The 20,163-nt window shown below is 37.0% G+C and overlaps 1 protein-coding gene across 1 annotated transcript; it reads left to right on the top strand.

The window, feature by feature from the left end:
* The first annotated feature begins 684 nt into the window (after window positions 1-684).
* LOC143851933 (paired amphipathic helix protein Sin3-like 4) lies at window positions 685-19,952 on the top strand. The gene is made up of 23 exons (XM_077361443.1): window positions 685-1,209; window positions 1,580-1,729; window positions 1,841-2,024; window positions 2,142-2,240; window positions 2,530-2,688; window positions 2,785-3,127; window positions 6,044-6,180; window positions 6,539-6,614; window positions 6,738-6,767; window positions 7,065-7,354; window positions 7,462-7,616; window positions 9,122-9,249; window positions 9,371-9,625; window positions 11,665-12,327; window positions 12,449-12,546; window positions 14,293-14,967; window positions 15,283-15,383; window positions 15,468-15,606; window positions 15,682-15,834; window positions 15,970-16,133; window positions 16,216-16,318; window positions 16,740-16,924; window positions 19,679-19,952. The coding sequence occupies exons 1-22, from the start codon at window positions 1,136-1,138 to the stop codon at window positions 16,899-16,901; spliced, it is 4,338 nt and encodes a 1,445-aa protein (XP_077217558.1). The 5' UTR covers window positions 685-1,135; the 3' UTR covers window positions 16,902-16,924; window positions 19,679-19,952.
* The last annotated feature ends 211 nt before the right edge of the window (window positions 19,953-20,163 follow it).

Raw genomic sequence — 20,163 nt, 5'->3', positions numbered from 1 at the left:
GGTTGCCCGTTATTTACACCCTCTACCCCTTGACCTTTGAAAAAATGCTAAAAATGCTAGTAACCTTCGCACCCTGGCCATCTTTTCTTTTCTTCATCTGTTTACATGTTGTGCACGGTCACAATACATGGGACACATGTCCACCAACCGTTGATATGGTGGATCACCTCTAGTGGGTCCTTGGCCTCAACTCCCAACAACTAGACATGTCAACATTAATTATTAGGCTCAAAATTGCATTTAGTTTTTATTACAATAATTCTATTTTGGACTCAAAATCATGAGTTTTTATATGATTGAAGCCCTTAGAGTCCCTTATTTTTCAAAAGGTGCCTAACGGACCACATCATAGGATGATCCAAACCGTCCATAAGATGGAACAGAACGTAAATAGATTGTTCCCCAAAAATCATTTCCATAGGATAATCCTAGCACTCCGTTTCCCTATTATGCAGCTGATTAACCGGTTTAGATTATTCAACACGGTAACCTTAACTCCTTAACATATACAAGTGTTCGTACATCCAATAGACGGGTTGCAGCCGGTGAAGGTTCCTAACAACGTCTGAGTGAAACCGGGAGTGACCGGAGAAAGAGACATGGAAATTAACACAAACACACCCCACCTGTTTTTCCTATCCACACCCTTCACCCTTATTATGCACAAATCCTCTTCAGTTAATATAAACTCGTTCTCTCTCTTTTCTCTCTCCCTCTCCTTCTGTAATTCGGAAACCTGCAACAAAAAAATACCCTCCCTCCACCTCGTCTCTCCTTAACCCCCTTTTTAATTTAATTGTATTATCACCTTTTTCCTCTTCATCTCTCTCTATTTTCTCTCCAATTTTCTCTTCCTCTCCATCTTTCATATAATCTCCATTTCTTCTTTTCCATTTTTTTTTTTTTTTTTTTTTTTGAATCTCCTTCGAAGTGGATCTGTTCGTTTCGCGAACTGAATTCTCGTTGCTAGATCTGCTCTCTGTTCTGTTCTTGGCTCTGGATTTCTGATCGGGTCGTTATCGGGCCTTGGAGGTGGATTTCGGACCATGATTTTGAAGAGAGAAAGAGAGTCCGATTCGTTTGCCTTTTTGTCTTATTGAAGAGGAGGAGGTTTTTTTTTTTTTTTTTTACGCTGATGAAAAGGTCTCGAGACGAAGGATATATGGGCTCTCAACTCAAGCGCCCTCTAGTTTCTTCTCGAGGGGATCTGTAAGCATCAATCTCTCCTTTTCTTTTCGTTGTTTTTTTTTAAAGCTTTCTTAAATGTTATCTCATACTTAGGGGAAGAAGCTCCTTAGAATTTCTGATAATATTACGATCAGATACTCTCAAAAGCCCCCTTTTTTTTTTAACTATAATTGAAGGTTTTGCTAATCTTCTTCTTTTCGGATTCGTCGGTTAAAATATGGAAAAGGGATTCGAGCATGTAACTTGATCTGTTCGCATGTTTTATTCTCCTTTGAGAAAGATGATAAGAAGCAAAAAATTTGTTTTTTTTTTAATATCTTCTTTTGAATGGCATGTTTGGTTTTGATCTGTTGGAATTCATCGGATTTTGGTGTTTTTCGTGTTGATGAAGGTCCGGGCAACCGCAAATCAGTAGCGGTGCGCAGAAACTAACCACGAATGATGCCCTAGCTTATCTTAAGGAAGTTAAGGACATATTTCAGGATAAAAAGGAGAAATATGATGAATTCCTTGAAGTCATGAAAGATTTCAAGGCCCAAAGGTTTTGATTACCACCTACCTTACCTCTTTTCATCTTATTGTTACTGAATATATTCCTTTTTGGGATGAGGTAGCACCATATGATTATTGATACATTTTGCTTGTATTTTAGGATTGATACGGCGGGTGTTATATTGAGGGTGAAAGAGTTATTCAAAGGACATCGAAATCTTATTTTGGGTTTTAATACCTTCTTGCCAAAAGGATATGAGATCCACCTTCCCCTTGAGGATGAGCCTCCACCAAAGAAGCCTGTCGAATTTGAGGAAGCAATCAATTTTGTAAACAAAATAAAGGTAAAATAATTCATCTGTGTTGTTTGATTTTGAGCTTTATGCTTGGAGGTTGATTTAAGTGGTTATGGCATTGAACTGCTTTCTAGGTTTTTAATCTCACTTGTTCTGTATGTGCAGACTCGGTTTCAAAATGACGAGCAAGTGTACAAATCGTTCTTAGACATTCTAAATATGTATAGGGAAGAGCACAAGTCTATCACCGAGGTCTACCAGGAGGTATATGTGCGATATCTTTTTGGTTTGTCTCTTCATGTTGCTAGTGACATGTTTAGGACCTGTTTGTTTGAGATGTGAACCGATTGTGAGCCCAAAACCTATTATTGGACTCAAAACTACATTTAAATTTGAGTCCGATAATAGGTTTGGGGATCACAATCGGTTGTCATAATCTCAAACAAACAGGGCCGTAACTTTCTTCTTTTTGATTCTTGGAGAGAACTTCCTTTGGAGAGGCTCCTATGTTATCAAAGATTAAGTTTGGAATGCTTTAATTGTTTCTTTGCAGGTAGCCTTGCTATTTCAGGACCATCATGATTTGCTTGAGGAGTTCACGCATTTCCTACCCGATAATTCGCCAACAGCTCCTATGCAGCATGATCCATCTGGAAGAAACTCATCCGGGATTATTTTGCGTCGGGACGAGAGGAACTCTGCTATTCCCAAAGTATGTTTTAGGAATTCCTTTCGATTTCTTGTTGATTCTGGATGTCTAACCTTTTGTTCTGGATGCCTAACTATCTGTTATGCACTTTGTTGTCAGAGGGAAAGAATTTCCCATGCTGATCGTGCTTTCCGGGTTGACCCTTCTGATCCTGAGCATGATAAAGCATTGATGAAAGTTGACAAGGAGCAGAGAAAACGGGCTGAAAAGGAAAAAGAGAGGAAAGAAGATAGGGATAGGAGAGATCATGATGATAAAGATTTGGAGCATGACATCAATAGGGACTTGGATAATCTGCACCGTGTTCCTCACAAACGAAAACCTGGTCGGAGGGCAGATGACTGTGTTTCCGAACAGTTACACCAAGTCGGCGAAGGCGCTGAAAACTTTGGAATGCATACCCTTTCAACTTCTTCCTATGATGATAAAAATGCCTTGAAAAGTAAGCCCTTAATTGTATCATTCGATACATAGTTGCTTATGTCAGTGCCATGCATTTTATATTTGTGATTTATGTTCAAATCTCCAACATAACTCTAATTTTTGTATCTTTACTGGGCTAACATGCCATCTCTTTCCTTGTATCTTATGGGACTTTCTCGGTCTCTTTCTCTTTTTTAATAAATTTTCCATACAATTCAAAAAATAAAAAATCCAACATAGCTTTAACTGCAGAAATATCATTTTCATCTCATCCTGCATATGTGAAATTCGCAATACTATTTTCTCTTGAAACTTGAAAAATGTAACATTATTCTAGGGTTCACCATTCAAATAAATAAATCTATAAATAAATTCTAGGGTTCAATGCTTTGTTACCTGTTATGCTATTTGGTTTGTCTCTGGAACTTGCGATCTGTCTTTCCTGATTTAAATACAAATGTCAAATCCTTTATTTAAATGCTCAACTTATTGATCTGTCTTTCCTGATTTTTCCTGTCCGTAAGACTCTTTGCACTGAGTTGAAGTATATGGAAATTATAAGATGTCAAAGTGGTTCAAATAATCCAATTTGCTTTATGACAGCTGTCTGCAGCCATGGTTTTACTGTTTATGACAGACTATTTAGTTTGCTGGATGTGTTAATAGTAAGCTATTTAGGTAAAATGCATGGGAAGATTTCCAGAGAGTTGAGTAGTAATTATCTTTTCCTGGGAAGTCCTCGAGTTGCACTGCTTATTTATATTAATTTTTTTTTTTTTTTTTGTTTTTTAATTTTCCTGATCAGTAAACACAGAAGAGACTAGAGGGCGAGCCTTAGCGCAATGGTAAGGTTGCTCCATTGTGACCTGGTGGTCACAGGTTCGAGTCACGGAAACAGCCTCTCTGCAAAGTAGGGGTAAGGCTGCGTATATCTAGCCCTCCCCAGACCTCACAATGGCGGGAGCCTCGTGCACTGGGCCGCCCTTTTTTTTTTTAAACATAGAAGAGACTAGGGACTAAAAACGAGATCTGCTGGCAGATCTGGTTCTGCAATATTTGCCGTGCCTGCTCCAAAAGCTGTATCCGTCGACAAGTCTGTAATTTTGTTTAACTAATACCTTTTGTAGGATTTGCTTACCCATATTGGACAAGTATCACATATCCGTCTGGTACAGAGGTTTTCGATACTCCCTGTCATATTAATTTCACCATATGTCATGTTGAGGTTTTCAATTTGGATTGGATGGAGGCAACAAACATGAGTAAAAATGATGAGTGAAGGTTGTGACGTGTGATGCTTATTGACGGTAGGTTAGTTGATTGTGATAGGGATTGATATGTTCACCCATCTTGTTCAAAAACCATATATGATATTTGAAATATTAGAAATGCTCTCTTTTCATTCTTCTCCAGTCATACTAATGAATCCTCTTGAGACGTGGGCCGTTCCAGTGTGGGAGGATTCAAGTGCCTTCTTGTTAAGACTTGGGGATGGGAAGTATTAGTTTGTCATTGTCAGGGAACTGTTTATCTTCCTTTCATTTATGAGATATAGTAGGGATTCTATCCATTTCCTTTATTCAAATTTTCAGTTACTTTTCTCAATACGAAATGCTGGGGGCTGGAACCTGAAACCTTCGAGGTTGAGAAATATGGCTCTATACTACAGTCCTGTTTTTTTTTTTTTTTGAATGGTATACTGCAGTCCTATTATTTTCGTTTCAATCTTATTTTATTTCAATTTATTCCTTCAGTGCCCATGGTCGAGAAATATGAGTCCATTACCCCATTTTTGTTAGTTGTATTTTTGTTATGCAATGCTGGAACGGGAACATGAAACCTATGGTTTAGAACTATAGTTCCATACAACTAGTCCATGCCACTTGATTGGACTGTTTAAAAACTCCCAGAGGCAATATTTACTTGCTTGAGCAATTCCGTTTTGGCCCTACAAAGTCAATATACCTTCGACTTGCCCTAGTAAAAAAAACTTTGATGCATTGTTCATTGGCTCGCCACCTCGCCCAAGGCAATTTGATCTTACCTTGGACGAGTTCTTGTCCGATGATGAGTTTTTAGGTACTGCTCGATTCGTTATTTAACTAGAAATATCCTGGTCAATTTTCTTCCATATATTTTTATTTTCTTATCTGATTTTTTATGATGACCTTCACTTGAATGGAAATGTTTTTTTATTTTTACTGAAGTTGTAGGTGTGTATGTGCAGTTTTTTTTTTTTGAAATGGTAGAATGATTTCATTAGATAAGGGAGTGGGCCGAGGAGGACCACTACCGAAAGTACACGAGAAACAATAAAAATAAAGATACAAAAAAACTCTCAAGGAGGGAGGAAGTCAAACCACTCCAATGTCATACGATTAACCCCACCCCTAGCCAAAGAATCTGCCTCCCCATTGGCAGATCTCCGCACATGATTGCAAACAATAGCAGAGCCCGAGATTAGGTCATCTATTTCATCAAAGATAGACGAAAATCTCCAAGGAGGCAACACCGCCCCCTTCAACCATCTAATTACATTGAGTGAATCACCCTCCACAATAATGTGATCCATGCTCTCTCTATCAAGCCTTTTAATACCATGATATACTGCCTTTACCTCGGCCTCAGAGGCATCACATACCCCAAGAGGGCCAGAATAAGCCCACACAACTTCGCTGCAATCATCACGACATAACCCACCTACCTCGGCTGGGCCCGGGTTCCCAAAACTCGACCCATCGAAGTTAATTTTGAACATCCCAAAACTCGACCCACCTACCCCGGCTGTGTATATGCAGTTTTTCTTTTTCTTTATTCTGTTCTTCCAATACTTTCTTGCATGCCAATTAATTATTACTATGATTTTTCCCCAATTTGTTGTGCCCTTTACCTTCTCCGTCCAATAAAGTCCTTTTCTGTTCAATATTTATGCCAGGTGTATACACCCAAGAATTCCACTTCTGTGAGAAGGTCAAGGAAAAACTACGCAATGCTGACACTTACCAGGAGTTCTTGAAATGCCTTCATATCTACAGCAAAGAAATAATTTCTAGATCAGAATTGCAAACTTTGGTAAGCATTTACTTGTCCATGCTTTTAATTATCTTAATAATTTGTAGGCCTTTTCAATAATATCTCGTAATTGCTTCTACGGTTTGCTTTTCTTTCCCATGTCCCGTAACTTATTTTCCAAAACTTTGCCATCTTTGGGTGTGATGTTTTGATATTGGTGCATTATCATTTATTTGCCACATTTTGTGTCGTGTTTTTCAAACTTGGGTATAATTTTGTTATTATTTTAACTTATGGTCATTGAAAGCCACACTTACCACCATATCAAAAATGCTACCATCTTTTGTGCTATTTTCTAGCCATTCATTGCACATGTTCACCATTTGTGCTGAAACCTAGTGCTTTTTGTCCCTTGCAGATGGGTGATATACTTGGAAAATATCCTGATCTCATGGATGGGTTCAATGAATTTCTGTCACATTGCGAGAATATAAGTAATGCTAATACTATCCAGTTTTGCTGTTGGAAGTATTTGTCCTTATGCAGTTTCTTAGTTTGTATAATTGGAATTTTAGATTTGTTGATGTTGTTTCTAATGGTGGGGGCTGTTCTTTCAGATGGATTTCTTGCAGGCGTTTTCAACAAAAGTACGTAACCCAGTATATTTGCTATTTGTTTCTTGTAATGATTGAGTCTCAACTTAAATGGGGTTTCATATTATTTTTCTTGGTCAGAGGTTATCTCCAGATGTCGCCTTTAGTTGATTGACTGGGTACTTGGAGTAGATTGACCCATTCAGTTTTTATTTATTTTTATTTTTTTCTTCTTTGAGCAGAGTCTATTATCAAACATGTCAATAGATCATTTGTTGGAAATTGTCAAGATATTTTTGAGCATTTCTCCTTTTTGTTGTAAAATGTAACTAATGTTTTTGGTACTTGCAGAGTCTCTGTGGAGCGACGGACATCTAGCCAGAACTGTGAAGGGTGAGGATAAAGACAAAGAAAGGGAGCGTGAAAGAGATGCCAGGGAGAAAGATGGAGAAGCTGAAAGGGAAAGGGATAAAGAAAGGGAAAGGTTTGACAAAAATGCTCCCTTTGTTCCTAAAGATTCTGCAGGTCACAAGGTTTCTATGTTCTCAAACAAAGAAAAGTATATGAACAAACCAATTTCAGAGCTTGACCTTTCGAACTGTGAGCGATGTACCCCCAGTTATCGCCGTCTTCCGAAGAATGTAAATGGAATTCTGACATTAAGCTTTTGATTTTTATTTATAAAATTTGATATTTTCTCTAAATCATGCGATTCTCTTGCCTTTTTTTCGTGCTTATTGCTCGACAGTATCCAACACCTCCGGTGAGCCATCGGACAGAGCTTGCTGCAGCCGTATTGAACGACCATTGGGTATCAGTGACATCTGGAAGTGAGGATTACTCTTTTAAGCACATGCGCAAAAACCAATATGAAGAAAGCTTATTTAGATGTGAAGATGATAGGTACTAAATTTCCTTCAATTTTTCATGAAAAATGTTTTTTCCCTTGTATTTTCTGATTTCTTCTGTAAAATGATTTGTGCTCATGTTGACCACATATTACTTAGGTTGAGGAGTCATTTTTTCAATGAATGTAGCTTGAATATATGGAAAAAAAAATGGAAAGTGGTCTACAACTAATTTGTAAGAATTGAACGGTTAATTTAGTAGTCTAAGGGGGTCCTCCAAATCAAATCCTGGTTACTGAAGTTGGGCGCATTTTCTAGATCAGATTCAAATTTTTCTTGGCCATTGAAAAAAAAAGATTTGGATTTTTTTTTGGTTGAGTGGTGTTCTATGTTCATTCTCCGAAAGGCTATGATTTGTGGACACGGACACGAGTGTCGCGTGTCGACATAGACACGGAGTGTCGGACACGGAAAACCCCCAAAATTCAGAAATGGGGACATGGCTAAAATTAGCCTATCTGCAAAGCAGGCGTAAGGCTGCTTACATCTAGCCCTCCCCAAACCCCGTAATGGCGGGAGCCTCGTGCACTGGGCTGCACTTTTATAATCATGATTGTAGATGCGGATTTTTGTGTTCAGTTTTGACACAGATACGAGTTGTCTGACTTGGCAACATCTAAAAATCCAAAAATAGTAACACGTACATACATGTAAAATTATTGATTACTATCATAATTTGTAACAATATAAATATGGTATTCATTTAACAAACTAATAAATCTTAGAATTAATCAACTATAATCTAAAACAAATATGAGATAATCAAATAATAACTCATTCATCAATTTAATCTACTTCTATTCCGTCTTCAATACATAACAAGAAAGAGAGACCGATATGATACAATGAATACAGTATTGGAATAAGAGTTTTTTAAGTGTTTTAGGTTTATGGGAGGGGATATAACAACACATATTTGTTAAATAAGAGCTGTTAAATAAGAGCTAAAAGAAGAGCTTATAATAAAAGAAGAGTTAAGAGAGTTAATGATAAAAGAGCTAAACACAATATTCAATAATAAAATAGATTGCCACACTTGACACATTACAAAAGCTTGTCCACACACCTGCATCATCTAAGACTTCTAGCAGTACCTTTAAAAGTGTCCAAAGGAGTGTTGACACGTGTGGACACGCGTGGCGTGTCGGACTTGGCAGGACACGCGTGTCGGCAATAAATTCAAAATGTTAGCTAAATCATAGCCGAAAGGTAAATGAATTATAAAATTCTTTAGGTAGGGAAGGTGTTAATCGTCTTGGCTTCTCTGTCCCTCTTTTAATTTCCTTTCTTCTTTTCCTTTGAATAAAATCATTCTATGCAAAAGAAGAGTTTCTCTGTTATCCATTTCAAATATGAGCTCCTTCACTTTTTAAGGCATTTTAACTGCTCGGAGTAACATTCTTGTCCTGTATTTGTAAAACTCATCCTTTTTATTGTGCATGACTTCTTTTTCTTCTGAAATTAGTGATTATGACATCTAACATTATGGCATTATGTTAGGTTTGAGCTGGACATGTTATTAGAATCTGTTAATGTCACGGCTAAGCGCGTGGAAGAGTTGCTAGAAAAGATGCATGACAATACAATCAAAGCAGAAAATCCAATTCGTATTGAGGATCATTTTACTGGTATATATCTTTTCATTATTAGGGGCGGAAAATTCTCAAGTCTATTTGTTATTTTGAGATCAAGTCTATAATTCTATCTTTGATCTCTCGTTTTCCTTATCTCTTTTCTCTTCCATTTTAGCTCTAAATATAAGATGCATTGAACGATTATATGGCGATCATGGGTTGGATGTGATGGACGTAGTACGCAAGAATGCTGGTCTTGCATTGCCTGTTATATTAACTCGCTTGAAGCAGAAACAAGAGGAATGGACAAGGTGCCGTTCGGATTTTAATAAAGTTTGGGCTGAAATTTATGCTAAGAACTATCATAAATCACTGGACCACCGTAGCTTCTATTTCAAGCAACAAGACACAAAGAGTTTGAGCATGAAAGGTACACTCAAATCCCTATATATTTATATTGTATTTAAGGATCATGATCAAGCTGCAATAATATTATTCTCGCATTCTCTAAAAAACGATCATGATCAATTTTCAATAGCAATGATGTATGCTTGAATTGTTTGAACTCTCGCAGAGCATTTGTTGTTATCAATTATTGAATATAAAACTAATATCTTGTCTTGAAGCATGCATAGAATTTTGTCATTTTCATGTTCTAGTTTTTTTTTATGGGAAATGATATCCTCAATCCTTTGTTTTGAGAGCTCACAACACTTTATTAAATACATGTTTGATTGGCTGTTGGTGACTTTTTGGGATTGCCAACCCTTGTAGCAGCTATTTAGATGCTGCTGTAATATCTGTAAATTTTATAGATTTATAAAACCATTTCAAAAAGGGAAATGTTATCAGCACAACCATGATATGACATTTGTACAAACACATCTTATCTTCTATTATTTAAAGAGCTGTCAAAGGTCATTACCGTTCCTCAAAAGTTCTGACAAGCCAATTAAAAAAGAAAAGAGATACTGCATTTGTGCAATTATAAAAACATGGTTGTGCTGATAACATTTCCCTTCAAAAATTATAGATTTATAATCATGCTCGAATTTTCAGGACAATACCCATTGTGTTGTTGGTTAGTCCATGATTCATTGTCAGTTTATCACTCGTTGGAAGTATTTTCAAAAAGATTTCCAATTCAACTCTATGCAAGTCTGATAGTTCATAATAATAAATAGGGATTGACCCTCTGGCTCAATGGTCAAGGCTTTTTTCTTCATCCTAGAGGTCGGAGGTTCAATCTCAGCTTACAATGAAAGACAAGACAGATAAAAGACAAGACAAATAAGTCATTCAAACATTGGTCAGATTAGTGCCTAGCATTAAATTGCTCAGATTAGTGTCTCTAGTCGGTCGACTTGAGAACCTTCTCTAGTCTGCCGACCAAAAATACAGTGGGCCCACATTGTTTGGATGATCCAAAGCATTCATTTGGTGGGGAATGACATAGATAGGGTGTGCCCAAAAAATCATATCCATAGGATCATCCCAACCCTTCGATTTGTGGAGGTTAAAAATGGACAGTGGAGGTTAGAAACACAGTGTGCCCACGTGTTTGGATGATCCAAATCATTCATTTGATGGGCCCTGACATAGATTGGGTGTGGCCAAAAAATCATCTCCATAGGATCATCCTGACCCTTCGATTTGAGGAGCTTAAAATGGCCACGTATAAACTCCACAAATCTGTCAATTTTAACCTCCACAAATCGAAGGGTTAGGATGATCCTATGGAGCTGATTTTTTGGGCACACCCTGTCTATGTCAGGGCCTATGAAATGAATGCTTTGGATCATCTAAATAATGTGGGCCCACTATGTTTTTGGTCGGCAGACTAGAGAAGGTTCTCTAGTGAACCGACTAGAGACACTTTTCTCATATATATATATATATAATATATATATATATACTACGACTAACAAATGCTAGGCCCTAATCTGTCCAATTTTATGCTAGTCACAATCTTCTATTTCTGCTTAAAACTGCTCCCAAAGTAGATAAGTGGGAACTATGGTGCCAAATCCTATATACAAAATCAATAGTGGAGAAAGGGACATCTCAACAACATAGAATACTGTGTTGGTCTTGTTTTTTGTCCTCTGCTTTTTGGGGAGACTTAGAAAATGCTGCATTTTCTCAAAGAGCTCACGTAATGAGTTGAGACATCTGATCTCTGCCAAAGTTACATTGTTTGTGAATAATGTGAAGAGATATTTTATTTTCTTTTTGCCAGCCTTTTGTCCCTCACAAATAAATTTGTTTTTATTGAAATTTTACTTTGCATTTGGATGATCTTATCTGATCTATACCTTTTCCATTTCTCTTTGTATCTGTTTTTTTTTTAATGATGGTGTATTAAGAAAAAAGACAGTTTGTATTTATTTGTCTGTTATTTTTCGTCATTGCTTGCAGTTTTTTTAATATTGTTTGAATGATTTATTTGTCTTGTCTTTCATTGTACAGCTTTGTTACTTGAGATCAAAGAAATCAATGAGAAGAAGCGTAAAGAAGATGATGTACTTCCTGCTATAGCTGCCGGGAACAGACGACCTATAATTCCGAATCTGGAGTTTGAGTACACTGATTTGGACATTCATGAAGACCTGTATCGGGTCTTCAAATATTCCTGTGGTGAGATTTGCACAACTATAGAGCAGTTGGATAAAGTTATGAGGATTTGGACTACCTTCTTGGAGCCCATGCTAGGTATTCCACCCCGACCTCATGGTGCAGAAGACACAGGAGATGTGGTAAAAGCTAAGAATCACAGGGTCAAAAGTAGTGTAGCAAGAATTGGAGAAAGTGATGGAAGTCCTGGTCCTGATGGTAATATCAATAATTCTAAGCAACTAAACCCTGTTGGCAATGGTGAAGACAGCGTTATAGTAGAACCAGCTAGCTCATGCAGGGCTAGGTTGGTAAATGGAGAAAATGTGGTAAAGGAAGATGGTTTTCACGATATTGATCGACTTGCCTGTAGGAATGATACTTTTTGTGGCTTGCCACATCACGGTAAAGGGCATAATAATGCCTCCATGAATGATGAAATGTCAGGAGTAAACTTGCAAGCTGTGTCTAATGGGGCCGATCACAACCTGGGTAGAACCAGCTTGGAAATTACATCAGGTTTGTGTATTGCTCTAAAAAAATTGGTTCTTTCTATTTTGCAAATTATCTTTTTTTTTTCGTCCTTGAATTTTGAAATTATGACTATGCTATTGAGATGCTATTTTTCTTTCATTTCAAGGGGTTAATACGGAACCTTCCAGACCTGGTCATGCTGCTACTGAGACTGGGCCAGAGGCCAGGCGTGACAATAACAATGAAGTTCAACATTCATCAGAGGTATGAGTTCACAATTTGTTTTTACAATTCCACAGGTCTTTCTCAAATACATTAAATGGGCAGCTTTTGGTCCATCTCTTTTGTGTTGGTTTTGCAAATTGAATTTTTCCTCTCCAATAATTATGTAAACCATTTATCAGATAAGTATTGAAGTTTACTTTCTGTTCATTATTTTCCATTTAACGGCTTTTGCGAAATGCCATCCATAAATTAGATATTCTAACAATTTAGCATGAATCATAATTTGTTGACACTAGAAAGCTAGCTGAGTCGACTTTCCTACTTGGCGTGATTTGTGGCTGCTCAAAATGAACTTGTAGTAATCAGTAAACTGTAGAAATGTGGAATCTCAGAAGTGTAGAACATGCAGAGAGCCTTAAAAACACTGAAGATATTCTTTTCTGAAAGATAACAGAACTTTCTTGCTAAAGAAAGGAATATACGATCCGAGCTACTGTAACAAGGCATCCCAAGAGGGTCAAAGTAATAAAACCAGACATGGAAAACCCACAAACAAAGTAAACAGTGACAATCCTTAACCATAAATCAACCATCTAATCCAAAGGCTTGAACTAGAGTTATACGACAAGATGGAGTTACAGATATTGTATATGGCATCATATTAATATTATTAGCAGATCTTAAATCCTTTTGGAGAATAATTTCAGACGAACCAAGGGATCAAAGTAAAGGGAAGTTGGTATTTCCCCACATGAACCACAGAAAGCTAAATTTAGGTCTTATAAAGGTAAGATCACCCATTTCAAAAATTAAGAAGAAGAAGAAGAAGAAGTAGGTCACTGATCATACCTTTGGAAATCTTTTCTGTAACAAACACTATTTTTGAAAACATGTTGTGTTGAATACCTGTGCCAGTCCCATGCTATCACACATTAGGATGAAATCTTTAATTACCTTTCTTTTTCTGTTTTCTCCATATGATGTTTATATTGTTCTTTTCAATATTTTAGCGTGATATTTATTTATGAAGATACATGATTCTGTACTCTATACTTATCTGAATTGCTTTTTATATACTAATTCATCTTTCTACATTAACAATTAACTATTCGACATGTTGGCATATAAGGATTCTAGGGTCTGAAAACCTTGTTCTGTGAGACTGTTGCACATGTCCATGGCTAAGGAACATAGAAAAAGATTTGATAGGAGACAACAATTTTTATTTTCCTGTTGTGGGTTTGGTTTGAAGGAAGTGGTAACCAGACCAGTTCCTCTATTCTCAATCTACAAAAGGAAATTTTCTTGTGGATAGAGAAAAAATATGCCATAAGAGTACTTTGGCAAGCAGAGTTCTAAGTTGGCCATGTTCGGTATTGTATGCCTTTGTTACTTCATCTTCAGTATGAATTATCATAAAGAAGACGTTAGTATCATATCCATTTTCTTTTATATTCTGCATCAGTGGAACTCATTCATTTTGGGACTTGATTTATGGCATTTGAGCCTGATTTAAACTCTTGCATAAAACTTCAGATTTTCATTGGTTACAACTTACAAGTAATTATCCTTATAGTGATTGAATTATGTATGGTTTGGTTATTTGGGGAGATTCCAATCTCTTATGGTGATTGTCTCCCTCTTGGAGAGGAAGTCATGTAAAAGGACTGTCAACTATTCGTTGCAGTATACATTATTGAAACACGTGCTACTGATGTTATTGATGTAGTCACAGGTCTACGAGTTTTGGCTAAGCAGTTAATTTTCTTCTTTGTTGGGCTATAGGGACTTGATAATATGAGACCTGTTATATCAGCGAATGGGGGGTTCATGATTGAAAGTTCCAAAACTCACAGATATCACGAGGATTCTGCTCTTCATAATAGCAGCTTCAAAGTTGAAAGAGAAGAAGGTGAATTATCCCCCAATGGGGATTTTGAAGAGGATAATTCCGTGGTTTACAGTGATACTGGTGTGGGCCCCGTGCCTAAAGCAAATGCTAGTGCTCCAAGCAGGCAGTATCAAGTCAGAAATGGAGAAGAAGAGAACGGCGGTGGGGAGGCAGGAGGAGAAAATGATGCTGATGCCGATGATGAGGGTGAGGAAAGTGCTCAAAGATCAACAGAGGACAGTGAGAATGCGTCTGAGGGTGGAGATGTTTCCGGAAGCGAGTCTGGTGATGGTGAAGAGGGTTCTCGTGATCTTCATGAGGAAGAGGAAGAAGATGTAGAGCATGAGGATAATGATGCTAAGGCCGAAAGTGAAGGCGAGGCTGAAGGGATGGCTGAGGCCCATGATGCCGAAGGAGATGGCACATCTTTGCCATTTTCAGAACGTTTTTTACTCACCGTGAAGCCTCTTGCAAAGCACGTGCCACCATCATTACATGACAAAGAAAATAAAGATTCTCGTATTTTTTATGGCAATGATTCCTTCTATGTGCTTTTTAGGCTTCATCAGGTAAAGACCATGCCTCACACACACACGTAAAGGTCGTATATGGAGGAATTATATGATGAAAGGCCGTATAAACATGTAAAGGTGGTACGGCAAAAGTACGATCCTTGATATTTGATCCAACAGCAGCTCCTAAAAAAGTGAGCTACTGTTGGATCAAATATCAAGGATGGGATGATGGGTTCGTGTTTATACGGCCCTTCATCATATAATTTCTCTGTATTTATGTATGTATCAATTGTATTTATGTATGTATCAATGTATGCATATGTATCATTTTTCTAATTTTATTTTTGTTATTTTTGTTATTTTTGACAGACTTTGTATGAGAGGATACTCTCGGCAAAGATGAATTCATTATCTGCTGAAAGAAAATGGAGAACTCAGAAAGATACAAGCCCTCCTGATCTCTATGCGAGGTTGATTATCTTAACCTTCATTATATTCCTCTCTAACTTCGAAATCAAGATGCATTTCATTTAGGAAGTCTTTCTGATATGCAGATTTATGAGTGCATTGTACAATTTACTTGATGGTTCTGCTGACAATACAAAGTTTGAAGATGATTGCCGAGCTATTATTGGAACTCAGTCCTACGTGCTGTTCACATTAGACAAGTTGATATATAAACTTGTCAAACAGGTATTTTCCTTATGAACCATCTGTTTTTCATGTATTAATTCATTAAAATGAGCTTATTTGTGATATTTGTTTCAGCTTCAAGCTATTGTATCAGATGAGATGGACAATAAGCTCCTTCAGCTCTATGCATATGAAAAATCAAGGCGTCGTGGAAGATTCGTTGATTTAGTATATCATGAAAATGCTCGTGTTCTTCTTCATGATGAGAACATATATCGATTTGAATGTGTAGGTTTAAGCAACTTTTTTGTTTCCTTTTTTTCTTTAAGATGAATATAACCTGCGGTTTATATTATATTTAAATAAAAAAATCTATTAGCGCGTATTTTTTTTACAATGTAATAGTATTTGTAATTGTTGCAGTCATCCAGCCCAACACATTTGTCTATCCAGCTAATGGAATATGGGAATGAGAAACCAGAAGTGACTGCTGTTTCTGTGGATCCTAATTTTGCAGCTTATCTGCATAATGAGTTCCTGTCAGTCCTTCCTGACAGGAAGGAAATGCATGGTGTCTTTCTACGAAGGTATGGAGACATTTGATTATATATTGTTAAAATTTTCTCGATGTTGATAAGTTATGATGATGGATTAATGTTTGTATTGCAGAAACAAGCGAAAATATTCATCTGACGATGCAACATCCAATGCCATGGAGGGAGTTCGAGTGGTTAATGGATTGGAGTGCAAGATATCTTGCAATACCTCTAAGGTATTTGCCTGTGTGCTCTATGTTACAAATATGAAATTTTAACATTGTTACGAAGGTTTCATACTTGTGAGCATGGTTTTAAATTTCGACCGAAATCCGAAATTTTGGATTTCACCAATGCCGAAATCAGGAATACCCGAAACAGTACTTTATTTTGGCCGAAATTCCGAAATTTCAAATTTTCAACCCAAAAATCACGATTTTTAATTATATAATGTTTTCGCAAAATTTCGACCAAAATTTAGTATTAAATATAATATTATTTTTAATTGATGCATCGGATTTCGGCCGAAATTTAGTTTCTCACCGAAATGAGTTCTGAAACCGAAATTTGAAACCATGCTTGTGAGGTTGTGCTTATTTTGCTTGTGAGGTTTTGTTTTTAGTCACTTTAAAATTTTGCTAAATGCGCATACCACAGGTTTCTTATGTTCTAGATACAGAAGACTACTTATTTCGCATGGGAAGGAAAAGGAGAAAAGGTCTACTTGTAGGCAGTTCATCATGCCGTGAGCAGGAAAATTCATTAAATGTTTATGCTGAAAGGGTACAGCGGTTCCATAGATTGCTATCCGGTTCCTAAAATGCCATGCCATGGTAGAAAAGGTATTTAACTCCATCAACGTAGCTGAAAGTGCTCCTTTAATGTGATGCTGTATTATTTTATAGATTTTATGCTTTGCCAAAGTTCTTGTTTAGTTTTTTGATGCATATAAAAAGTTTGTTCCCTGTGTGCATTCTCATGATTGTTTACATTTATGTACATAAAAATGCAAGACAAAATTCTTAACTTATTTGCGGCCATGCATGCCATTGTGCTAGCATGTATGTCTATATAGTTCATAGGTTTTATACTCAAAAAGAAAAAATGAATGCCATTGTGCAATACAAAATTCCGAACTTATCTGCTTCCATGCATGCCATTGTGCTAGCATGTATATCTATATAGTTCATAGGTTTTATACTCAAAAAGAAAAAAATGAATGACAGGATTAGAGCCCAATGATCCACGTAGAAGAGCCCAACTAGAGCCAGGATTGGTGCCGGGTAGATTCCTTTCACCTTCTTCATGAAATTTTTCTAAAGGATTCATTTAGCCGACCCCAACTAGTTTGGGACAAAGGCTTTGTTGAGTTGAGTTAAGTTGAGTTGAATGACAAATTCTTTTGACTTCAGAATTTGACTCAATCATCTGATGAAAAAACTTTGTAACGCGGCTGACTGATTCAAATCTGCAAAAAAAGAATGAGAAATGAAAAGGAAAATGATGAAAATAAAAAATCGTAGAACTAAAAGAAGAGGATGGAAAAAGAGAGGAGTAAAGAATTACCATTCAAAAAAGAGAGAAGACAAATAAGAGTTAAGGTGATATATTTGGGTTGTTTCTTGACAGGACAAGGGGAATTCTCAAATGGTTGGGGGAGAGGGTGTGAAAGCCAGGTATACGGTGTTTGGTTGCAGGAAATATACAAGATGGCAAAAATACAGGCAGAGGTCACCTGTTCAGTGATCCAAAACCTTTCATCTACTAAGCCCGTCTGTGGATGGACAATGAGCCAAAAATCTCCTCGTGAATGATCCTAATCCTTCGATTTGGGGAGATCTTCCTGGAATGTGGATCACCCCTTTTTGCTTTCCTAATATCCATTTAAAGGCCACAAATCAAAAGGTTGGGTTCATTGCTTGAGGAGATTTTTTTGGGGCATGGGGCTCCGCAGATGAACTGCCTGGATCAGCAAACGTGTGGTCCACACTTTACTTCTGCCTGCTGGTATTTTTCCTTGGTTGAGCAAGGATCTGATGTTTAAAGTTAATATTTAGGGTGGTATATGTACTTTGAGGTTTACTGTGGCTTTATGTTCAATGCGTTAAACATTATTTGAATCATTGTTGGACATCATCAGTTATTTTGCATTAGGATCTTGATCTCAACAGTTAAAGACTTCTGTAAACCAAAAACAAGTTGTAATGACCAACAAATGTATTGGCACTGTTATATGATGCAATACATTTCATTTACTAAACCATGCCAGTTCAGTAACTTTGACATTTCAAGCACGTTTATCTCTCCATTATTTTGAACTCTTTTGCCAGTTGTGTGGATCTATAACATTGAGATTGTATGTTTTTGCATCATCCAAATGGTCTTGATAGCCTGTGATCTGGAAGCTACTCCGTCTGCGACTTGAATCAGAATGTACACCTGTCACTTTCACTACAGTTCTGTGATCCTGATTTTAAACTAGCAATCTCTAGGGGCTGTTTTGTTGTATGGGAAAATTTCATTGGAATTTTTTGTCCATGGATAATAAATTTTCCAAAATAAAAAAATTTCCTTGGTTTCAAGGGCAATTGCAAACCTACTAGAATCTTTTTTTTCTTCTAAATTTAAACAATTCCTCACAGAACATTGTACTTGGGAACAAATCAATGGGGACATATCCACAATGTTACTGCATTTATTGATACAATTGGAGAACATATATTTTGTGCCTATCACTCCATTCCTTCAGGATCCAAAACCCACATTTCTTGATACAATTGGAGAACATCTTTGGTGTAAAACTATCAATCCATTTCCTCAGGATCACGATCCAATATAAGCTAGTGGGGTTGTAAATTGGGAAGACCTGCCCTATTAGGCTATTACTGATATGGACACATCTGAGTTTAAAATTGCTGCTTGCCTGAAAAAAAAATCTAGAAAATTCCGATCTTTTATTTATTTACCCTGTTTTCTACCTAATGACCCTTCAAATCGTGAGTAAGTGTGAAGCTGGTGTTCAGCTAGGGAATCTTTCTTCTTGTTCCTGCTACGTTAGCAGTAGGCCCATCGGTATATGGTTTAAAATTTGGATTAAATATCATGCTTTCCTTTCATCTGATGTTCTCTTATCTTATCCTCAATCATTATCCTATCTTTTATTTCTATAAATCTTATTTCCTCATATTATTCAAGCAAGTTCATGATCATCTACAGTGATACATGTGAACTGAAGCTACAGCCATGTGAGAATCCATGTGAGAATGTTTTCCATTCTGTTTTGTTGTGTGGTCTCTGGCCCTCCTGCTCCAAAGAAAATTCGGTTGGAGAAAGCTACAAATATAACCACTTTTCAGTGATCCAAACCATTCATTTGTGCTCCACACCATGGATGACATACCCCACAAAATATTATACATTAGACAGTCCTAGCAATTCACAATATAGGCTGTAAATTATCATTCAAATGGTTATGGATTTTCTCAAGTATGAAGATTGAATTACTGTGGCTCACCAGTTTTTGTCTGTTAAGGAGGTTGGATTGTTTTGGCCTGACTTTTGTGTGCTTGGTTATTATCTCCTCTCTTCCTGTGTAGGATTTCTCTGGAAATAGAGATTTCTTGGCATTGGCAAGGCAAGGCAAGCAAAACAAAGTGTCCATTTGCTGGAGGGGAGGCCATGTTCTGTCCCTCTCTGATAAGAAAAATCATCAACCAGGAAGATGGCTCACAGGTATACTAATAGCATCTTTTGTAATTTGGTTTAGTGTCATTTTTTGGCCACCGTGTATATATGGATAATAGTATATGATCCTTCATGTAAGAAGCCCTCCGGGATATGTTCATTTGATATATGTATTTTTTTGCTCTCTCTCACTCTCTCATGTTTTGTTCTGGCAATGGCTCATGTTAACCCTTAGTGATGCGTCTAGAATGTTATTAATCATGTAATGTATTTTATAATTTTTATTACGAGTATTCTATCCCGTTTTACAAAATGTGTTGGTTAGAAATTTGCAAGGGAGAGGACTGGGAGATAGGAGGTAAACACGAGAAGCTGCTGTACTTAAATTAGGCCCTGT

Source organism: Tasmannia lanceolata, unplaced genomic scaffold, assembly GCF_043159265.1.
Source record: "Tasmannia lanceolata isolate RefF3 unplaced genomic scaffold, GAP_Taslan_0.1 ptg000018l, whole genome shotgun sequence".
NCBI classification, from domain to species: Eukaryota; Viridiplantae; Streptophyta; class Magnoliopsida; order Canellales; family Winteraceae; genus Tasmannia; species Tasmannia lanceolata.
The sequence above is the reverse complement of the archived record's forward strand: the minus strand, read 5'-3'. Positions and strand labels throughout refer to the sequence as shown.

What these genes read in the sequence shown, in the direction of transcription:
- LOC143851933 (XM_077361443.1), top strand. Translation starts at nt 1,136, where the DNA reads ATGAAAAGGTCTCGAGACGAAGGATATATGGGCTCTCAACTCAAGCGC. An exon ending in TGATAAAAATGCCTTGAAAA is followed by an intron (nt 3,128 to 6,043) that starts GTAAGCCCTTAA and finishes TATTTATGCCAG; the next exon opens with GTGTATACACCCAAGAATTC. An exon ending in TATTGAGGATCATTTTACTG is followed by an intron (nt 9,250 to 9,370) that starts GTATATATCTTT and finishes CTTCCATTTTAG; the next exon opens with CTCTAAATATAAGATGCATT.